The 20,831-nt window shown below is 50.7% G+C and overlaps 2 protein-coding genes across 12 annotated transcripts in view; both read right to left on the bottom strand.

Annotated features, from left to right (window-relative positions):
• Positions 1 to 125: 125 nt before the first annotated feature.
• On the bottom strand, positions 126 to 12,542 carry CABP5 (calcium binding protein 5). Of its 2 annotated transcripts, none has more exons than XM_025424479.3 (6): positions 9,289 to 12,542; positions 7,771 to 7,801; positions 7,079 to 7,222; positions 6,117 to 6,226; positions 2,972 to 3,119; positions 126 to 670 (listed from the first exon to the last, which is right to left on the bottom strand). In XM_025424479.3, the coding sequence occupies exons 1-6, from the start codon at positions 9,349 to 9,351 to the stop codon at positions 645 to 647; spliced, it is 522 nt and encodes a 173-aa protein (XP_025280264.1). In that variant the 5' UTR covers positions 9,352 to 12,542; the 3' UTR covers positions 126 to 644. The 2 variants fall into 2 exon arrangements, with proteins under 2 accessions (XP_025280264.1, XP_025280265.1); XM_025424480.3 differs by having other exon boundaries at positions 2,990 to 3,119.
• A 149-nt stretch (positions 12,543 to 12,691) lies between these two features.
• The window catches only part of LIG1 (DNA ligase 1), a 38,440-nt gene continuing 30,300 nt past the window's right edge, over positions 12,692 to 20,831 (bottom strand). For all 10 annotated transcript variants that reach the window (XM_049108942.1, XM_025424468.3, XM_049108952.1 and 7 more), the window contains 7 exons: positions 19,618 to 19,762; positions 19,393 to 19,475; positions 17,972 to 18,124; positions 15,718 to 15,771; positions 15,028 to 15,171; positions 13,053 to 13,145; positions 12,692 to 12,958 (listed from right to left, as the gene is read on the bottom strand). In XM_049108942.1, the coding sequence (XP_048964899.1) occupies positions 12,878 to 12,958; positions 13,053 to 13,145; positions 15,028 to 15,171; positions 15,718 to 15,771; positions 17,972 to 18,124; positions 19,393 to 19,475; positions 19,618 to 19,762 (753 nt within the window). In that variant the 3' untranslated portion in view covers positions 12,692 to 12,877. The remainder of the gene's footprint in view (positions 12,959 to 13,052; positions 13,146 to 15,027; positions 15,172 to 15,717; positions 15,772 to 17,971; positions 18,125 to 19,392; positions 19,476 to 19,617; positions 19,763 to 20,831) is intronic.

Here is a 20,831-nt window from a genome sequence, read left to right as displayed (position 1 = left end):
TTGCTCTAAACCTTGGTAATCCAGATTTATGATTTAATTCAGTATCTCACATAAGGAAAAGGAAGTAGGAGGTGGAAGAGAAAAAACAGACCTTGCTTCCAGGAAATCAACCAAACGGGCTAAGCTCACTTTGGAAGCCTCTTTAATTAACCTCTTCCAAGTCCAGTCTTATCAGGAACTCTGTAGCCCCAAGATTGGCCTTTCCCCCCTCTCCCAACAGAGAGAAACTGAGGTGATCGGAAGCAGCTGAAGCAGGAAGGGCGAAGGGCGGACTATGGGCTGGATTTTTTGGGAGTCAGACCCATGAGGACACTGAGGAAGAGACTCTAGTAGGTCATAGGCTTTGGAGATTATGGGAAGTCAAAAGATGTCATTAATCTTTGGAAATGGGGGAGCAGCACTGACCCTAGTCCCAATCTCATTTTCATTTGTAGATTCTTCCTTCTTAATCTCATTCTAGAGAGGTACCCCTGGCCCCACTCCGCCATCTGGGCAAAGTGATCATTTTTGGGTTAGCCTTAATTCATGCTCTGCAAGGTGGCCAGCCACCACTCTTCCTGGAAGGGCCCGAGGGGATTTGGTCCAAGGCAAGTGCTTTATCCATGTTGGCTGGGGGTGGGGTGACCGGGACTTCCAGAACCTCCTCAGCGAGACATCATCTTCACAAACTCTGAAAAGGAATGTCTCTGGTGAGGTGCGTATTTGTAAGAGCAGCCAGCATTCATTTTAAAGCCCTTACTGTGTGTCAGGAACCATGGGTGATCTTTGGGAAAGTTCTCAATGACCCTCTGTATCTCAATTTCTTCATCTCCAAAATGGAAATCACAGGACTGCCATATGCCATATGTAATATTTCAGATGGTTAAACAAGATAATGCTTTAAGACACATCAGGTGTTAAATAACTATGATTATCTGATTTCATCTTCTCAACCAATTCTGGAGGAGGAAATATCATTTTACAGATAAGCAGAGGCCAATGCAGTTGACCAATGGGCCTGAGGTCATGTGGATGGTGAGTGGTAAACCTTGGGAATAAAGCAGGGTGCACCTGACTTTGCTGTGACTCCACGCCAGATGAACTTTGGGGCCCCACCAAGGTCTTGAGGTCATTCTGTCCTTTCCCTGCCTGGGCATCTGCCTCCTATCTCTTCCAGATTTCCAGGGATGCCCCTGGCACACCTGAGCCTGGTGAGATCCAGCAGGCATCCAGCAAACATTTACTAAGTTGTGGTAATGCAATAAATATCTACCAAGTTTCCCTATTGGGAATTACAGAAAAGATGGTTCAGAGAACATCCCTCACTTGCCATCCAGGATTCAACACCCTAGTTGGTGAACACAGCTCAGTGCCATGAAGTCTGCAGTGATTACTTTGAAGGGAGAGGAACAGAAAAACATCGGTAGGACTACAGAGCTGGAGCTAATACACCCAGCTGAAGATGAAGGGAAGCTTCTTGGCAAAGGTTGCACTGTTCCCATTCCTGAGGGATGGATAAGACCTGAGAATGCCCTGATGGGAAAGTATGGGAACTGGAAGGGAAGCCAGGGAGAAAGGAACAGGATTTCAAGGACACAGAGCAGTGTGTCCCAGAACCCAGCAACTCAGAGTGCTTGTTGAAGTAAGGAGTTGGTGGAGGTCAGACCATGGATGCACTTGAATATTGGACTAAGAATTTATCTTTTGTCAGGGTGCCTGGGGGGCTCGGTCAGTTAAGTATCTGCCTTCAGCTCAGGTCATGATCCTAGGGTCCTGGGATCAAGTCCCACATCAAGCTCCCTGCTCAGTGGGGAATCTGCTTCTTCCTCTCCCTCTGCCACTCCCCCTGCTCATGTTCTCTCTCTATCTCTCTCTCTGTCTCTGTCTCTCTCTTTCTCAAATAAATAAATAAATAAATAAATAAATAAATACAATCTTAAAAAAAGAATTGAGCTTTTGTCTATAGGCAGCAGTTGGATGCTGGGGTTTCTGAACCAGAGAGTCACAATTAGAGCCTGTCATGCCCTGTTCCGTCTCCTACAAAGATCTCTACTCCGATCCACACAGGATTGCAATGGTTTCCATTCATCTGATCACTCAACACACACGTAACAAGCTCTGCACCAGGACTGGGGGTTTGGTGATGAGAGGTTCGGTCTGTGGCCTCAGCAGGAAACAGGCAAGTCATGGTTATAAGCTCTGGCGGTGTCACTCTCCTTGTTACAGTGGAGGCATGTGCGGGTGCAGAAGAGGAATGCCCCTGCCCAAGAGGAGAGGTAGGGGGCAGCTTCCAGGGGCATAACTAAGACTTACCCAGCAGGAAGAGGCAAGGGTGATCCAGGCAGGAACACCAATGCGAGCAATGTCAGGATTGCCACTTAGTACATGAGTTCTCTGGATTTTCTCTAAAACTTTGGGAGGAAGATGTCATATTGCCCCATTTTGCAGATATGAACACTGACACTTAACATGAGAAAACAGGGCAGCCCTGGTGGCTCAGTGGTTTAGTGCCACCTGCAGCCCAGGGCTGATCCTGGAGACCCGGGATCGAGTCCCACGTCAGGCTCCCTGCATGAAGCCTGCTTCTGCCTCTGCCTGTGTCTCTGCCTCTCTCTCTCCTCTCTGTGTATTCTCATGAATAAATAAAAAATCTTAAAAAAAAAAAAAAAAAAAACCATGAGAAAGCAGCCAGGATAAGGCTGCATAGTCAGTAAGAGACGATCCTGAATTTGAGCCTCGAGACTCTGACCCCAAAGCCCCAGCTACTAAGCAGTCCACTCTCCAGATGGGACCCTCTGATCTCTGACAAGGGCGCCTAGTGAACTGGGAAGAGACAGGGACTGGAGACGTGAGAGTGAGCCCTGCGGGAGCACGTGTAGGGATAAGCTCCTAGATGGTGTCCCAGGAAGAGGTGAGGGACATGGAGCCTTTGAAATGACCCAGGTTGAAAGGGAGAGTCATATGGGCAGTGGCTGTCCCCACACAATGTCACCTTCAAAGTCGACAGTACCGTCTCCATTCACATCAGCCTCCTGCACAACCTCCGAGATCTCGCGGGGCGTGAGCTTCTCTCCCAGGAGCCTCTGCATGGCCTGCTGCAGCTCCCCGAGGGTGATCTCCCCATCTCCATTGGTGTCAAACTGATTGGAGCAGAGGAGTGATATCAACAATGATCACGACAATCCCAAGAACAGTGTTACTGACCACTTACTATGGGTCAGCGCTTTCACACATCGTGCACTGGCGTGTCCCCTCTCTGAAGGTGGGTCATCTGCACTATCTTGTTCACTGCCCCATGCTCAGGCTCCAAACAGTGCCTTCCACACAGTATGACGCACCAGATAAATACTGGCTGAATTAATGAACTATTTTCAAACCTCCATGCTGCATACCCTTAACCAATCTATTAGAAAGTCTCTGCATTCTATGCCCCAAGCAGGTGGGGTAGCTAACTATCCTTCTCTAGCTACACTGACACTAACCTGGCCAAAGCCACAATCATCTCTTTTCTGGACTATCATGACAGCCCCCCAGTTGGTCCTCTGACTCCCATCATGCGTTGTCCACATATCAGGGCCTTGTGTTCATGTTCATTTAAAACAGAAATCAGGGGTGTCTGGGTGGCTCAGTCGGTTAAGCGTCTGCCTTCAGCTCAGGTCATGATCCCAGGGTCCTGGGTTCAAGCCTCGCATTGGGCTTCTTGCTCAGCAGGGAGTCTGCTTCTCCTTCTCCCTCTGCCCTCACCCCTGCTATGCTCTCTCTCTGTCTCAAATAAATAAAAATCTTAAAAAAAAAAAAAAAAAAAAAAAACAGAAATCAGGTACTGTCAGCCACTCTGCTGAAAATACTCCAGTGGCTTCCTATCCCCCTCAATGAAATCCTGACATGTTCCTCAACACACAAACTCCTATGAGGTTGGGTCCTCCCTCTGCCAACTCTGAGCCCTTGTTGCTTGCATGCTAATGTTACTCTCTCTCCAGCTCAGGATGCTCCAAGAACTCAGGGCTTCTTGCTCTTCCCCAAATGCGCTTTCTGCCTTCCAGCATCCATACCTGCTGCTTCCCCAGCCTGGAATAATATTTCCCCAGAGCAGTGCCATCCAATTGAAATATAGCATGAACCCCATGGCTGATTTTAAATTTTTTAGTCAGCCATGTTTTTATTTTTATTTTATTTTTTTATTTTTATAAATTTATTTTTCATTGGTGTTCAATTTGCCAACATATAGAATAACACCCAGTGCTCATCCCGTCAAGTGCCCACCTCAGTGCCTGTCACCCAGTCACCCCCACCCCTGCCCACCTCCCCTTCCACCACCCCTAGTTCAGCCATGTTTTTAAATAAAAGGTTAAAGAGAACAAGATAACTTTTAATAATCAATTTTACTTAACCCAATATATCCAAAATATTATCATTTCAGAATGTAATCAATTTAACAATTATTAATGAGCAGGGCACCTGGCCAGCTCGGTTGGTAGAGCACCTGACTCTTGATCTCAGGAGTTTGAGCCCCACATTGGGTGAGGAGATTACTTCAAATCTTTAGAAATTATAAATGAGCTATATTTTTTTAATGCACACTGGATTTCATAAGATGTTTAAATACTACCATGGTAAGTACTTAGTATATACTTAGTGTGATTATTTAACATAATCAGTACACATGTATGCTTAAGCTAAGGATACTCTTAATCCAGGTGTATTTTACAACTGATAGGGCACCTACGCTGCGCAGTGGTTGAGCATCTGCCTTTGACTCAGGTCATGATCCTGGGGTCCTGAGATTCAATCCTAAATTGGGCTCCCCGCAGGGAGCCTGCTTCTCCCTCTGCCTATGCCTCTGCTCCTCTCTCTGTGTCTCTCATGAATAAATAAATAAAATCTTTTTAAAAATCTGATAGCACCTCTCCATTCAAACACCAAATACTATCAGAAATACTTGATCTGCATGTAGCTTTTGTAAAATTTGTAGGTGGAAAGGTAGATCCACATACTCAAGGTTTTCCAGGAGAAATGTTTCTCAGTAACTGAATTGTGTTATTTGTTTTTAAATTTAAGCAAATTGAGTGTATATTCTATTGAATGTCCAATTAAATAAACAATTGAACTGAAACAAATCAAAATTAGATAAAATGAAAAAAACGAGTTCCTCAGTCATACCTGCTAGTATGTCTAGGGCTTGACAGCCACAGGTGGCCAATGGCTACCATTTTGGACAGAACATTTCTGAGATTACAGGAAGTACTGTTGGGTGATGCAGCTCTAGGTCATATTTATGTGAAGCTGGGACAGGAAAATCACACAGCTGGTAGGAGGACATCTTCCTGGGATTCAGACCCATGTTTGCACGGCTCCAAAGTTTTGCCTTCCAAAGGCTATGCTACTCTTTATTTTTGCTTCCTGCACCGAAAGCTCTGAGGTAATAATTTTATTTGATTTTATTTTTAAAGATTTTATTTATATATTTGAGAGAGAGACAGGGTGAGTGGGGGGAGTGGCACAGGGAGACGGTCAATCAGACTCTGTGCTGAGTGTGGAGCCTGACGTGGGGCTCAATCCATGACCCTGAGATCATGACCTGTGCCAAAACCAAGAGTTGGATGCTTAACCCACTGAACCACCCAGGCGTCCCCTGAGGAAAGCATTTTATTAGGGGATGAAAGCAAATCTCAGCAAGCCCCTCACCCTCCCTGGGTATGAGACTTAAGAGATTCTTAAGTATCTCTACAGTGGGTTAAACCGGATTATCTCTTTGCATTCCCCTCTGGAATCTCAAATTATTGAATTCCTTCTTCCCATTACAGGCACAGAGATTAGAGGTCTAACCATGTGTTCTGGGCATGGCAGGATCTCAGGTGAGATTTGTAAATTCCCTGAGCCTCAACGTCCTCATCTACATGACTGGGGATAAGGGGCAGCTTATCCCTATTGTTCTTTATGATCATTAAACTAGAAAGTATTTGCAGAGGGCCTCGTGCATTGTAAATGTTTGGAAGATGTGATTTTCCTTCCCTATAAATCCCATTCTAGTTTCCAAAATATTTGGTTTGGGTAGGTTCTGTCCATGTTGGAAGACCAATCATAGACTCCTGGTGTTTCTTTCAAGTACCCCCAACACCATGAAAATCTTAACTCACTTCCTTGAAGGCGTCTCTCATCTCCTGGACACCGATCATCCCCGCTGTTTCCTCAAGGAGTTTGGGGGTCATCAGCTCTACAAAGTCCTCGAAGTCTACACGGCCACCCACTGAGGACAGAAGAGGCAGGTTTAGTGAGAGTCCATGTAACCAACCCTTCACTACCTCTCTGGACCCTTCCAGATTGGTTTAAGAGGCAGACCTGCTCTGATCTCTCTGCCATCTGAGAAATTTCCCTCTCAGCCAACCCGGAGCCCAGGGTCCCTCTAATCCGAACCCGGGTGGACGGATGCATGGGGTGAAAGAAACCAGCTGTCCCTGTGACCTTGGGAAAAATCTCTTAATTGGTTCAGATCTCTGCTCATCTGTTGGTCTGTAGAAGGGGGAGCATGAATTGAGTGGGAGCCAAACCTCTTCCAGATAGAAACACAATCCTGTCTTTGGGTTCAACCTTGTTTACTCTGTGGCACGCCTTAGAGCAAAACCCCAGAGTAATTTGGTCCCAGCTTCCTTCTCAAAATGAGCTCTGGAACCCATCCCGTTTGTTTCCAGAGGCAGATACGGTTCCAAGCTTGCCCTCTACCTTTGCGTCTCAGTGGTCATGGTACTAACCTACATTGATAACCGTTTACTGGAGGCTAAGCCTTGACCTGCATCAGCTCCTTCATCCCAATCCCACAAGGAGTGACAGATGGGAAAAATGAGACTCAGGAGTGGAAGTTGACTCCACTTTTCAAAAGCACCACAATCAGTACATGATAGAAGTGGGACTTGGACCCAGATCTGCCTCCAAGAGTCACCCTTTTATCCACTTCAGACGCTGCCTCCCCGAATCCAGGCTCAACTGTTTGCTTCCAGACTCCTAGTGCCGCCTACCCTCTTCCTTCGCTGTGGCTCAGCCTCCACATCCCTCCTGCTTCCACCCCACCCACTCCCAGCAGTCCTCCCCGGCCCAGCCTCACAGTTCATGCGGATTTGCTGGCCCAGTTCAGTCAACTCCATCTCCGTGGGCATGTAACCCATCGTCCTCATGAGATTCCCTAAATCCTTACAGGAGATGAACCCATCTCTGTCCTTGTCAAACTCAAGAAATGCTTCCCGGAGCTCTGAAAGTTAAGAGAGAAGAACCTTGAGGGGACTCGAAACAGTCAATGGGGAAGACTGGCCATCCCTTGAAACCATCAGGGAGGTACTGACTAGAGACTCCAAAGGAGAAGATATCTTTGAAAACCAAAATTTAAAAAAAGGAGTGATGTATGAAACATGGACAGAGAGTGCAATGAGCAAGATTGAAATGTGCAAGAGGAATGATCCGTGAGACCGCAGAGTGATGGCACTGCGGTCCTCCAGATTCTGGGGTGACGTTATAGGGACCTTCAAAACCTCCAAAAGAAAAAACAACAGTCTTGGATTCATCTTAAAACTCTTGCATCTGTCACTCCTGGGTCTCTGAGACGCTTGGGGATGGGTGTGGTGTGCCTTCTGAACACTTTGGGAGGCTCCCAAGCGACTGTGTGAGAGAGTTCTACAAAATCATGGCTGAATGGGAAGAGAGAGGTGTGTGAAGCTTTCGTGGGAAGGGTCTACACTGAGATGCACAGGAGAGCAGCCTAGTGGCGGATGACAATGAGGTGGCATTTGGGGCAGGGGTTACCTTCGATCTCATCTTGTCCCAGGGGTCTTTCCTGGAAAGGAATGTAGAGAGAGGGAATTTGAGAGGGTCAGGGATCCCATATCTACTTCTCCAAACACATCCCTCCCTCCTCTGGACAACCCCTCCCCGACCCCTCCTTGTTCCCAGTTCTCCTCTAACTCCCCTCCTCTTCCTTCTCGTCTCCTGATTCCCACCCCTGACTGTGTGCTTCCCGCCCTCTTCCTCATCACTTCCCATTTCCTCTCTCCTATCCCGGGATCTTGATCTCTGTCCCTCTGCCTTTCCTGAACAGACATCCATCCCATTGTGCTAGCAAGGGGTCTTCTATGTCTTGGCATCCCATCCCCTCCTTTCTTCAGAACAAGAGAGTAAGGCTCAGAATCACAGCTAATGCGCTCAGAGTGCCAACCCTGTGCCCGGTGCCCACAGTCACTTCACTGAAACCTCAGATCCACCCCAGGGGGTAGGACCACATAGCATTCCCATCTTAAGAGGAAGCTGAGGAACAGAGAGGTTAAGGTTAAGGGACACAGCTCTAAGTGGCAGAGACGCTCCCAAGGCAGGGAGACATTAAATCACTCCCTGGAGGTCATGCAGCAGGCCAGGTGCAGCGAGGGCTGAGATTTGAATTCTGAGCCAAAATTCTTTCCACTACACCCGCTTGATTCCTTTCCCACCGCCCCCCATTCTTTCTCCCAAGGGTTAGAAGCTGTTTGCGTGGGAGCCAGTGTTCGGTGGCATCTGGGCAGGATGCTCACTGCCAGCATGACCAATTCTTCAACCAGCTAAGCATTTCCAATCCCTGATGCCACCACTGCTCTCAGACACACCTGAAGGGTCAGGCTGGGTATAAGGCACACCACCTGTGGACTCCACCAGCCTCTGGCCTCCCCCTTGTTCCTGGAGCCTTCCCCTGAGCTTCTCTTTCTCATGATGCCCTCCCCCCTCAGGCCCATCTCTCTCTCTCTCTCTCTCTCATCCTAAAGCCCAACAATGAAAAGTAAGCCCCCTGGATCAAATAGACTTGATGGGACCCTGCCACTCAGTAACTATAGAAGGCAAGGGGCTTTGTGACTCAGAGCCTCCATTTCCACATCTGTAAAATGGGAACGCAAGTGTGGCCAACCGTGAATGTGGTCCTGAGGATGAAATGACAGCAGGAAAGCAAAGCCCTTTGCGTAGGGCTGGGTGCATAGCAGTGCCTCAGTAAGAGGCAGTTGTGTCATCACCGTCATGGTTACAGGTGTCCAGAGAAATGAGAGGTGATGGACAGGGACATCCCAGTTCCCCTTTTATTTGCAGGTCTCCTCCCCTTCTCCCTTTTGCTGCTGAGTCCGGAGTTTACCTTCACTCACCTCACTGGCCCACTGAGCTCCCAGAGTTCTACCTTCTTGGTCAGGAGTCCCCCTGAGGCTGTGCCCCTTATCCCGGCCCCTTGCACCTGTCATGCCCCTTCCCTCCCCACACCCTGGCCCCCTTTGCCCTGTCCGTACCCTTTCCCACTGTCTGCCACCTCACCCGCTGTTTCTCAGCGATGCCTTTCCTCAGGAAGATGCAGGCGGGGCCCATGGGAAACTGCATGGAGGGGCAGGGCAGGGGCACCAGGCAGCAGGCTCAAGTAGGCTTCCCCTCCTTCCTGTCCCCCTTGGCGTGCAGCCTCCTTATCTTCTCTGGTGCTCCTTTGCCAAGTCTTGCTGCCTCTCTTGGCTTCTCCCTCGGTCCCAGTGTCCGAGAGCTGTGACAGCTGGATCAGAAATCTCTCCTGGGGTTGGGGAGGGATCAGAGCTGTCCCTGCCTCCCCATCTGGCTAGAGTGGGGTGGAGGGGGAGCCGGTTTCAGGCTCTGACCTTTTATCCCCAGAATAGAACTGAAGAGTTTCAAACCTGGGGATTAGAGTGGAGAGCATCCATTCATTCATGTTCCAGCAAGCCTGCTGGGTACTCACTCCGAGAGGGGCCTCTGCTGGCCTTTGGGTCTGTGCACATGTAGAGGACCTTGCCCCTGGCCTCAGGGCGCTGCCGTCAGCATGTGCCAGCGAGCAGGATGCAAGAACCTGAGTAACAGCCTGACTTCAGGAAGTGGGCGCACACAGCGATTAAGAGGGTGATATCTGTGCTTCCTCTGCTCACCTCTTCCTCCCTTCGTAAATAATCTGGGGTGGGGTGGGGAGAGAGCAAGGTAGGCACCTATGCTGGCCAGCGAGGGGGCTGGCAAGCGAAAAGTCATGGTGATGTCACAGCCCAAGGAGGCCATGAAGGTCCCTACCTTGGGGGTTGGGAGGGGATCAGGATAGGGAGCCAGAGTTCGAATAGTTGTGGGAGTTAGGGGGGTGCCCACAGAGAGGCAGCAGGGCTGAGTGTCTGGGCCTGGGGCAGTAAGGATGAGCCATGCATGGGAGGGGAGCCTGACATGCCACGTGGGAGCACGAGCACGAGCAGAGTGAGAAGGTGTCTACACGCAGGTCCCGAGGATGTCCACTCACAGGGGGTGCAAGGTGTAGGATGTGGACAACAGGTCAGGGTGAGAAGGGTGCCCCTGCTGAGCGGGACGGCAGCAAGGAAGAGAGAGGAGTTACACACAGGGAATCGACGAGGAATAAAGGGCAATCAGTTCTTCATGGATACTGAGATGGGGAAAAGGAGGAGTCTGGTGTTGGATGGGAATCGGAGGCACTGGTTTGTACTGGTGGGTTTCAGGACAGAGGGCTGTGACAGTAAACACAGATGTCACAGGGTATGCAGGGACACTGGTATGTAGGTCATCGAGCTAAGAGGACACAGAAGCTGTGACACCCCTGGCATCCAGGGCTTGGCTTTTAAAATACCATTCTCCATTGAAAGGAACAAGTCCTGGGGGAGAGGGCTGCTCCCACGTCTGGAGCACGACAAGCAAGTCTAAGATGAGCCTAAAACGTCTTGCGCAGTAAAGCAAGGACACAGTTGTGGGGTCACGGCGAAGGATCCCAGAGGTCACCCTGAAGAAGCTCCCCTGGCAATTTGAGAATCCAAATAAATATCAACAGGTTATATGGGAACACGGGAAAGCAGGAGTCCACACAGACAGGACTGTGCCAAGTTGGATACCATTTATTTGCGTCGCACAAAATATCCTCTTACGATATACTGACTGCAGAGGGGTCACTTTACATGGGGGCACCAAGCAGACATCACCTTAATCAAGTGATTAAAACGAGCATCGTCAGATGTGACAAACTGAAATTATATATTTGATTCACGTGCAATCATGAACAAGCCAGCTGCCCACCTTCCCTTCCCTGCTGCCCCTCCTCTGCACACACTTTCCGGGACTCCGCTCCAAGCACTGTCTGCCCTGGGGTCTCGACAAGTTCTAGAAGCAGCATTTCAACCAGGGGAAGATGTTCCAGCTGCCCGCCTGTCCACCCTGAGCTCATCCCCTCACCACCTGCATCGCCAGCCATCAGCAGGATCTTGTCACTCCCACACTTTCCAGTGGGGTGTGGAACTGGAATGTTCCACATTCCCGAGGGGGCATGTGAGGCTCCCCATGGGCAGCGCTGCCAGCACAGGGCCTCCTGCGGACTGTCTGGACCAAATCCTGGCCCTCCATCTAGTAGACAGTGGACCTAGGGAAAGTTATTTGCATCTATGTGCCTCAGTGTCCCCCATCTGTCAAATGGGGTAATAAAAATTCCTATCCGGTGGGACTGTCGTGAGGGTCTTTGGTGAGTGAGGACATCCCTGCCCAGCCCCGGTGGAGGGCTGTGGCAGCCACAGCTGCTGGGGGTGGCGTGTTCACAGGGGTCTGCAGGGGTGAGGGGAGGAGGAGCGTGTCTCTGGCCCCGCTTTCCTCAGGAAGACTGGGTTCCATGCCTGAAGGGACCATGGGCTGTACACAAAGCCAGACGGACATGGGCACCCCCAGACACACAGCACGTAACACACACATGTTATTTTGCCTTAAACACGGAGAGTTTGGTAAGTATGGCTGCACGTTACCTTGCCAGTCCTCTTTGGTACAGCTGTATCGGTTAGGGACTCTTTTAGCCGTTGATGAGCACAGGCCATTTCACAGTGTGCAGCCACACTGGGATTTGGTTGCACCCAATAACTATTCCCTCGCCTCTGCTCCACCCCCACGACCAGAAGCCTGCTGGGCAGCAGCTGGCCCCCGGGCCACCCTCTAAGGGCTACTTTCCCTGGATCTGCTGGCTATTCCTCATGGTCACAAGGTGGCGGCCCCAGCTCCAACCATCGATCCCCAGTCGAGGCAGGTGGGAAGGCAGGGCTGCCCAACCAGGTCCCCTTTTTGATCAGGAAAAACAGCACCGACTACATGCCAGGCACTGTGAAGGGGCTGAGGATCTACGGATGAGCAAACCAGGTCCAGCCAGCGGCTGGCTGCCCTCACGGATGAGGCTCCAGAATCTGCGGTCCCCAGTCCGTGGCTGGCAGAGCTGGGGGTCTCACACACTCACTGCACTGTCTCGCAGGAGGACAGGGCCCGGAGCCAGGCTGCTGGGTCAGAACCCTGGCATTGGCACCCCCGCTTTGGGCCTGGGTGCCCATCTCCCTGTTCTGTGCGCCCCGTCCCCCCAGAGTCTGCGAAGCAGGTTACCTGAGTTAACATTCAAGTCTTGGCTACCACTGGCCCATACAACAGCCACCAACCAACCGCATGTGGCTGCTTACAGGAAAATTAAAGAAAATGAAATAAAATAAAATGAAATGAAACACAGCCATGTTTCCAGCGCTCAGCGGCTGCACGTAGCTGGTGGCTATCCTGCCGCTCAGCATGGATGCAGAACACCTGCAAACCTGTGGAGAATCTACGGGAAGGTGCTGGGTCAGACAGTTCCTAGCACGCTGCTGGCCACACACCCTCCACGCAGGAGCTACTGGAGCTGTCACCCCAGAGCCCAGCATAGACTCCAACACTACAGTGGGTGTTCAATAATTATTTATTTATTGAAAAAAATGATCCAAAAACCCCCTACCCCCAGCTTAAACCATTCCCTCACACACGCACACACACACCTGACACTCAAAACCCACACGACCGCAACACCGGATCTGCTGACCAACAGGACACCCACCCTGTACCACCCAGCCCCTGGGAGGGTAGGAGCCTAGTAGAAATCTGAGTCAGAGTCTAAGTCCGCGCCCTGCTGGTTCTGAATCTGACTCTGCTTCATGTACAGGCAGGCCACCTGAGGAGAGTGGGTGGGGGTGGGCGGTTAGCAGCTCCAGGTCTGCCTCCCACCCCTCATTCCAGAATCCACCACCAAGAAGCTAAGGCCTCACCTGGCCACTGGTGGTGGCCTCCTCTGGCTTCTTGTCTTCACGGACCCGGATAAACCGAGGAAAGCGAAGGGAGATCCCCTTCTCACCATCCACCTGGGGGAGGGGGAGATGATGGAGACCCTCCTGGGGTCTAGCCGACAGGCCACTCAGGGCAGCAGTTCCCCATCCAGGGTCTCCTCCCTGCTCCTGCCCTCCAGTTTCCTGACCCATACAATGGGGCCAAGCAATGGATTATAAAGATTAAATACGATATACAAAAAAACAAAAAATACGATATACAGCCCTATCTTAGGACCATACCTGGAGCATTATAAGTGCTTAAGAAATGCTAGTACCATAGCTGTGGTCTATGCTGTTGTTCTGTTACTATTCTCAGGGCCAAAGGAGCAGGACAGCAGAGGCAGATTGCAGATTTGAGAACCAGATGGCAGGGTTCAAATCCCATCTCCCAACTCAGAAACTGCGTGACCCCGGGCAAGTGACCTCAGCTCCCAGGCTCTACTGCCTCAGCTAGGGAGGCTCAGTGCTTTGTGAGGATGGAAAGGTGCACTCAAGTGCCGTGCCTGTGAGCACAGCACCTGCTTCATACAGAAGCTCCATAAACGCTGCTCCTGCCACTTGTCTCCAGGGAACCCTGTCTAATGTGGAGTCTTAGACATTTCAAGACAGAAATTCAATTTAAAAATATGAGTCCTGAAAAAAAATAAAAAAAATAAAATAAAATAAAAATAAAAAAATAAAAAAATAAAAATATGAGTCCTGGGGTACTGGGGAGCTCAGTGGTTGAGCGTCTGCCTTTGGCTCAGGTCATGATCCTGGGGTCCTGGGATCGAGTCCCACATCGGGCTCCCTGCAAGGAGTCTGCTTCTCCCTCTGCCTATGTCTCTGTCCCTCTCTCTGTGTTCCTCAGGAATAAATAAAATTTAAAAAAATTTTAAATAAAAAATAAATTAAAATATGAGTTCTGGGCGCCTGGGTGGCTCCAGCAGTTGAGTAGCTGACTCTTGGTTTTGGTTCAGGCCATGATCTCAGGGTTGTGAGGCTGAGCCCTGTGCAGGACTCAAGTCTGCTTCTCCCTCTCCCTCTGCCCCTTCTCACTTTATACTCATTCTTTTTCTCTCTAAAATAAATAAATCTTTAAAAAAATGAATATATGAGTTCTGCCTTTAAAGGAAGTCCATTTCTAATCAGAAAAGTGCATGCTACCTAGATTTTGAAAGATTGTAGGAAATCACAAAGAAAACACATTTCTTCTGGAGAAGGCAGAGAGCTGCCCTAGCACCGGCCAAGGGGCAGTGTACCTCCCCGTCTGCTGACCCTTTGGCTGGTGTTGAGGGCTGAACCACTGGTGAGAGTGATCAGCCCAGGGAATTTTATTTTATTTTTTTAAGATTTTATTTATTTATTCATGAGGGGTGGGGGCAGACACAGGCAGAGGGAGAAGCAGGCTCCATGCAGGGAGCCTGATGTGGCACTCGATCTTGGGACTCCAGGATCACACCCTGGGCCTAAGGCAGGTGCTAAACTGCTGAGCCAGCCAGGCATCCCAGCCCAGGGAATTTTAAAATGTGGTAGCATGAAAACAAATTATGGTTCAGAAAGACGAGCCACAGCCCGCATCACTGCTCAGCAGGAAGTGTCCTAAACTGTTACTCAGAGGAACTGTGTTTTCAAAAATCAGTGAAGAGCCAAATGTGAGATTAGGGTATTAAAGGAAACAATTTGTTTACTTTTTGTACCTGGGGAATTTCTTTTTTCTTTTCTTTTTTTTTTAATTGAGACTCTGACCCTGTTATCTGACAGCCAAATAAAAAGCAAGCTCAAGCTTTCCTAGTTACTATCAGCCCGGAGCACAGGTGTCACCCTCACGAGCCCCTGCTCCTCATTTCCCATCTGGAAGGTCGACCCTGGGTCCCTCCTGCTGCCTGGAGCCTGAGGTGTTCCCCTTTCCTCTACCCCTGCCCAGCCTACTCACCAGGCCCCGGGCAGCAGGGTAGATGGGCGACAAGGACAGATCCGCACACTTCACCTCCCACACGGCACTGGGGTCCAGCCAGTGATCGGGGGCCACGGCACCGTCGACCCGGACATAGGAGCGTGGGGTGGGCAGCACCAGGGCCTGCAGAGAACAGCATCGGGGAACAGCAGTGGACATGAAGAAGAGAGAGGGTCTTAGGTCTCAAAGTCAAGGCTGGGGGTTGGGGCGTCAGGGAGGGAGGAGAGAGGGAAGAAAATGGGGAAGGGGATAGATGGCAACATAGACATGTCTTAAGGTAAGAGCTTGGGTGGGGATGAGGGCAATGGTGAAAGGAAGAAATGAGACAGAGACCTGGAGAGAGAGAGAGAGAGAGAGAGAACCAAAGAATGTCACAGAGACAGAAGTACCGGCACACAGGGAAGGGAGTCGTACCCCCAAATACCCGTGACCATGCAACACTCCCAATTACTAGGGGATTCACTCAGGGCCAACTCAGGGACCCCTGCGATAGTGCTCCCCTGAGACGCATCCCCCAGCAGCGGAGGCAGGAGGCAGGCTCCCTGACCCAAGTCCTGGGCACTGTAGCAGCCAGCAGAGCTGAGACTTGAACTCTGGACACGGGGGGCTCTGGAGCCAGCTCCACCACCACAGAGCGTGCCACGAGAGGTGGAGAGGCAGGCTGCTCACCTGGAGCCTCTGGTAGTGCTCCTCCAGTTCCTCGTCACTGAAGCCAGTTCCGAGCTGCGGGGAGGACAGGGAGGGCAGGTCAGAGGTGCAACCAGTGGCTGAGTATTCCCCACTTGCGTCCCCCCCACCCCGACCCCTGCTCCTTCCACTGAGGACTCAGATTTGTGCATACCAGAGGCCCCCATCCTACCCTGGCCACAGAAACCACAGAGGAAGGGCTGGGCAGAGGGAGGGTTGCTGGGCGCAGACCCCGGGTGGGGTAACACCTCTCCCAGGGGCATCCCCTGGCCCACGTGCTGCCCTGTGCTTGACGTAGAAGCCCTTGCTCTTTCCGCTCCATCCCCCTGGCCCAGGTGTCGCTCCCTTGGGCTCCCCTGAGTCCCACCTACTCTGGAACAGGATGTCCTCTCCAAACTCCACATGCCAGAGATTTTCCTTCACCCACCCAAATCGTCAAGCCTAAAAAAACCTCGCTGCCAGCAAACGTAGTAAGATGCATATCTTCAAACCACGGATATAAACATCAACCGGAAAGCCCTTTCTGAATGGAGAGCCTTAAATATCTTCTCCGGCAGAAGCTGTTTCACAGAAAACCGTTCTGGGTAAATAGTGTAAAATGACCCCGGACCGGTGCCCTATGATCTCTGCGAATTGTTAAGACCATGTCTGTCACGGGTCACCTGGGCTAAGCATCGTGTGCAGTGCTGATTTACTCTCAAGAACACAGCAGGCCACGAGCACAGGGAGCTGGTTCAGGAAACAGAGCACATCTTCCACAAACAACTGTGAAAAATTCTGGGCAACCTCGCTAAAACAGAGGCAGAGGCCAGTAGAGAGGGTCCCCCTAACTTTCGGTTACAGGAGGGATTGTCGCTTACAGAGCCTAAGCCAACATTCGGTGATAGGCTCCAACAGAAGAATCCACCAATAGGAAAGAACCATCCATGACAGGGCCCCCCGGGGAAAGACAAGACTTTGATCTGAGAACGGGACCAACACAGCAACTCAGCCCCTGAGAAACCCTCATCCCTCTGAGCTGCTTTTTTCCCCCAAGACTTTCATTCAAAACAACTCTTCTCACTTCCTCCTTCTTCCCATAAAATACCATTATTTTCCTTTGCAGGAGGAGCCTACGGTTTCGCCAAGGCTTGTATGTCCCAAAATACAATTCTATGCTATTTCTGAACAAACCCATTTTTGCTGGTAAAATAACAGACTATTTTATTTTTAAGTTTAACACATTCGTGCTTCTAAAAGTCCTGAAGATGAGGGCAAACACTCTAACGTTTTTTATCACCATGTTACTTATATGTATCTGACAGTATTTAAAACATGGGATTTAGGGGACACCTGGGTGGCTCAGTGGTTGAGCATCTGCCTTTGGCTCAGGTCGTGATCCCAGGGTCCTGGGATCAAGTCCCATGTTGGGCTCCCTGCATGGAGCCTGTTTCTCCCTCTGCCTGTGTCTCTGCCTCTCTCTGTGTCTCTCATGAAAAAATAAAATCTTAAAAAAACATTATTTATAGGAGAAAAAAATCCCTTATATACAAAGATCACAGCTTTGTAAAAGTATAAATAAGACATTCCCTCAAATTTTATGAGTGGTTACCTCTGGGCACTGGAATAATGGGTAACAGTTTATTCTGTTTCTGTGGCAAAAGCCTCACATTTGTTGGATCACCAATGTGCATAGCTTTAAACAAAAACAAAACCCACTCCATTTCCTAAGCTCCCCTGTGGAGGGAGGTGGGCCGTGGAGCAAAATTCCAACCCATGTCACAGAAGCTGTTCGTTGGCTGAGGCTAATGTAGGGGGCACATCCCTCTGCTTGCGGCCTTCCTCTTTCCTGCTGTTTGGAGCGTGCATGGCTGTGATGGCTGGAGGCCCTGCAGCCACATTATGAAGATGAGGTCAGAAGCACATGACAAAACCCCTGTGCGGGGACAGAAGCCTAGGCCCCTAATGTCATCAGAGAGCCGCCTGCTCCTCTCCAGACTTCTCATTATATGAGAGAAAAATAAATCCCTTTATGTCATCATCTGTAGCAAAACTCAATTCTTAACTGGCACAACTTCTTTACATCTTTTTATAATAGCACATACTTCTATGTAAGGCAAGAGTTACTTATAGGATCAGAAAAAGCAAATAAAAACTAGAAAAAAACTTAATCCTTCATAGGAAGAACACGAGAGCCTCTTGGTTCAGGCACCCCTCCCCCCAAGGTGGAGTCGAATCTACTCCTGCCTCACAGCACCTTGCATATGGCCTGGAGCTCCTCACTCTCCTCGTCGTAGGCAGCCAGTAGGAAGCCCCCATAGCGGCCAGCCCGTTTGCCACGGCCCAGGTAGGCGCCAATCACCACGAGGTCCAGGGTGTCGCCCACACCATCGAGGTAGTCCTTCTTCAGCTAGGGAGGGAAGGCCAGAGGTGAGGGGGCACTGAGACAGACCTCACTGCTGGAGGCTCCTTGATGCTGGAGCAGGGGTCATCGGGGTGAGCCAAAGGAGAGCGCTCTTGTAGAGACCGAGGACCATCACCAGGCTGAGGTGGGATGTGGGAGGAGCTCCTAGACTTCCAGAACAAATAGGAAAGAGACGAGCGAAGGGGAAGGAGCTGGCGAGGCTGAGGGGACAAGTCAGATGGAGACCCTGGGGGTCCCCCTTTCCCTTGGGATAGATGTACATTCCACTTACTCCTTTACATGGAAAACACTTATCACTTGTTCCAGAAAGTGCCAGGCAGGAGTTCAGCCTGGGGTATGTAGCAGGGAAAATGTCCTAAGACAGGAACGCTCATACCCTCCCAGCTGCTGACAGTCTCAGGGGGACAGACCACAGGCCCCTCAAACATACCGGGGAAATCCTTCTGGCTCCACTCCGGCTCATCTCCTGCTGCAGTCCTCTCGCCCCTCTCCAGGCTAGCCTCCTGCCCAAGGGTTCCCAGTCTGCCCAGCACCCTCCCCAACCATCCACCATCCTCAGCCAGCCAGATGTCTCATGCCAAATGACAACCAGACCACAGGACTTCCTGTCTCAAACCTCCATTGGTTTCTCAAAACCCTCAGAGGAAAACCCAGGGTATTTAACGACCCCCAAGGGGCTGTGTCATCCGAGGCCTGCCCTCCACCCTGACCTCGACTCACACCCTAATCACCTTGCTCCCTGCACACACGGAGCTTCATTCCTACCTCAGGGCCCTTGCAATTGTTGCCCCCACCCTTCTCCTAGACACTCTGTCCCAGATCTCCATGTGCCTGACTCTCTCCTGTCATCTGTGCCTCAACGCAAGAGTCAACTCTGGAAAGGCCTTTCCCGATGACCAGAGCACTGCAAGATCCTCACTGGCCCCTGACTTGACTTGCTTTCTCCACAATGCTCATCGCCCCCAATGTCATCTCATTTATGTCCTGACTGACTCCCTCCCTTCCCATCGGCCCCACCCAACAGAGAGGGGCTATGAACTTAGAATAGAAACCTCATCTAACTTCCATGGCACTCAGGCCGGGGCAGTTCTAACTGATTCTTGGTGAGTCCAGCAGCAAGGATTTGTGGAGGGGTGGTCTGTGGCTGGCTGGACAGGGAGGCATCAGGGACCGAGAAAAGGCTCCCACACTTAAACAGGGTGGAGTGAGGACTGGGAACCAGATGGAAAGATGGCCAGATTTGGGAAGGGCACCTTGAGCCAGTTGTGGGATCTCTTGGCGATCTCATAGGTGGCATCAACGTCCAGAGTTTTCACCATCAGCCCCTCACAGGAGTCTGAGGGAGACATAAAGAGTGACCTCTGTGAAGCCCAGCTCATGACAGCCAGCCAGCCGGAGCCAGCAGCTTCAAGTGAAATCACTCGGGGCGGGGCAGCCAAGAGGGAGTACACATGGCAGCTTGCCCCAGGCCCCCATACCTTTCACAGACTGCTCTAAGAACTCGGCAATTTGGTCCGTGTCCTTGGTGTCCAGGGAGGTGGCGAACACAAACTCGCCCTCCGTCTCCACAAAGTTCTCCCGGAGCAGCTGCCGGCGTCGGGAAAGAGGCTCACGTACCAGGGACTGCATAGGGCAGGAAAAGAGAGAGGGTGTCACTGTGGAGGTAAAGAGAAGCCTGGGCTCCCACGAGATAGGAAGGCCCCCGACAGGGATGAACCAGGCCCACACGAGGATTTTGAGAACTTCGAGGACCCATTTCAAGGGCAAGTCAAAGGCAGCAAGGGGAGGGGCACCGGGGTGGCTTAGTTGGTTCAGTGTCGACTCAGATCATGAGCTCAGGGTCCTGGGATCAAGCTCCACATGGGGCTCCCTGCTCAGCAGAGTGCCTGCTTTCTCTTTCTCCCCATGCTTGTACCCTCTTTCTGTCTCAAATAAATAAATAAAATCTTAAAAAAAAAAAAAAGGGCAGCTAGGGGGCTGGAGACCGGTCAGTCCTGTGACCTCAGGTGCATAAGACAGGGCCACAGTCCTTATGGAGCTGGAATGGACTCGTTATTGTGGCTACAGTTCCATTTACAACACGGGTTGAATAAAGGTGAAAGGCGCCGATGACCACACGGATAGGAGATAAACGTGTTTCTGAGAGGATGCTTTCCACTTTAATCCAGGGGTCAGCAACCTTGTTGCACGAAGAACCAGAGTCAATACTCTGAGCTCTGTGGGCTACTGGGGCTTTGTGACAACCGCTCAGCTGTGGGCTGTAGGGCAGAAGTGTATGGGCATGCGGCTGCGTTCCAATAAAGCCTCCCTTACAGATGAGAAAGGCCGAGACAGATTCGGCCTGCAGGCCCTGCTCTACTGAGCCCCGAGTTAGAGCAAATCTATTCGTGGGAAAGTGCTGCTTGCCTTATACTATGAAACAGACTTACCCACCTTCCGGAAGTTAATCTACTCTCTGCGATCTTATTAGCTTTGATTGAATTAACCACACCCTTTCACTTCCATCCATGCTCCTGATGGGCAGGCACAGCCCATTAGAAATCACCCTGATTTCATTAGTCAAGTGCAAGCGGTGGCCATTCAGCTGCCAGATCGTTAAAGGTTAGTTATCTAAGATGATGGCGGTGTTGGCAACTCATTCTAGAGGATAAACACTCGTATGTACCAGCCACTGTGCTCATGCCCAGGTCCC

Source organism: Canis lupus, chromosome 1 (genome assembly GCF_003254725.2).
Source record: "Canis lupus dingo isolate Sandy chromosome 1, ASM325472v2, whole genome shotgun sequence".
Taxonomy (NCBI): Eukaryota; Metazoa; Chordata; class Mammalia; order Carnivora; family Canidae; genus Canis; species Canis lupus.
This window is presented reverse-complemented; position numbering and strand designations above follow the sequence as displayed.

Excerpts from the sequence above, each read along its gene's own strand:
- CABP5 (XM_025424479.3), bottom strand. The coding sequence starts at position 9,351 with ATGCAGTTTCCCATGGGCCCCGCCTGCATCTTCCTGAGGAAAGGCATC. Across the intron at positions 7,223-7,770 it reads GGGACAAGATGAGATCGAAG|AGCTCCGGGAAGCATTTCTT; the intron begins GTAACCCCTGCC and ends CTTAACTTTCAG. Across the intron at positions 671-2,971 it reads CGGTACTGTCGACTTTGAAG|AGTTTGTGAAGATGATGTCT; the intron begins GTGACATTGTGT and ends ATTCCTTTTCAG.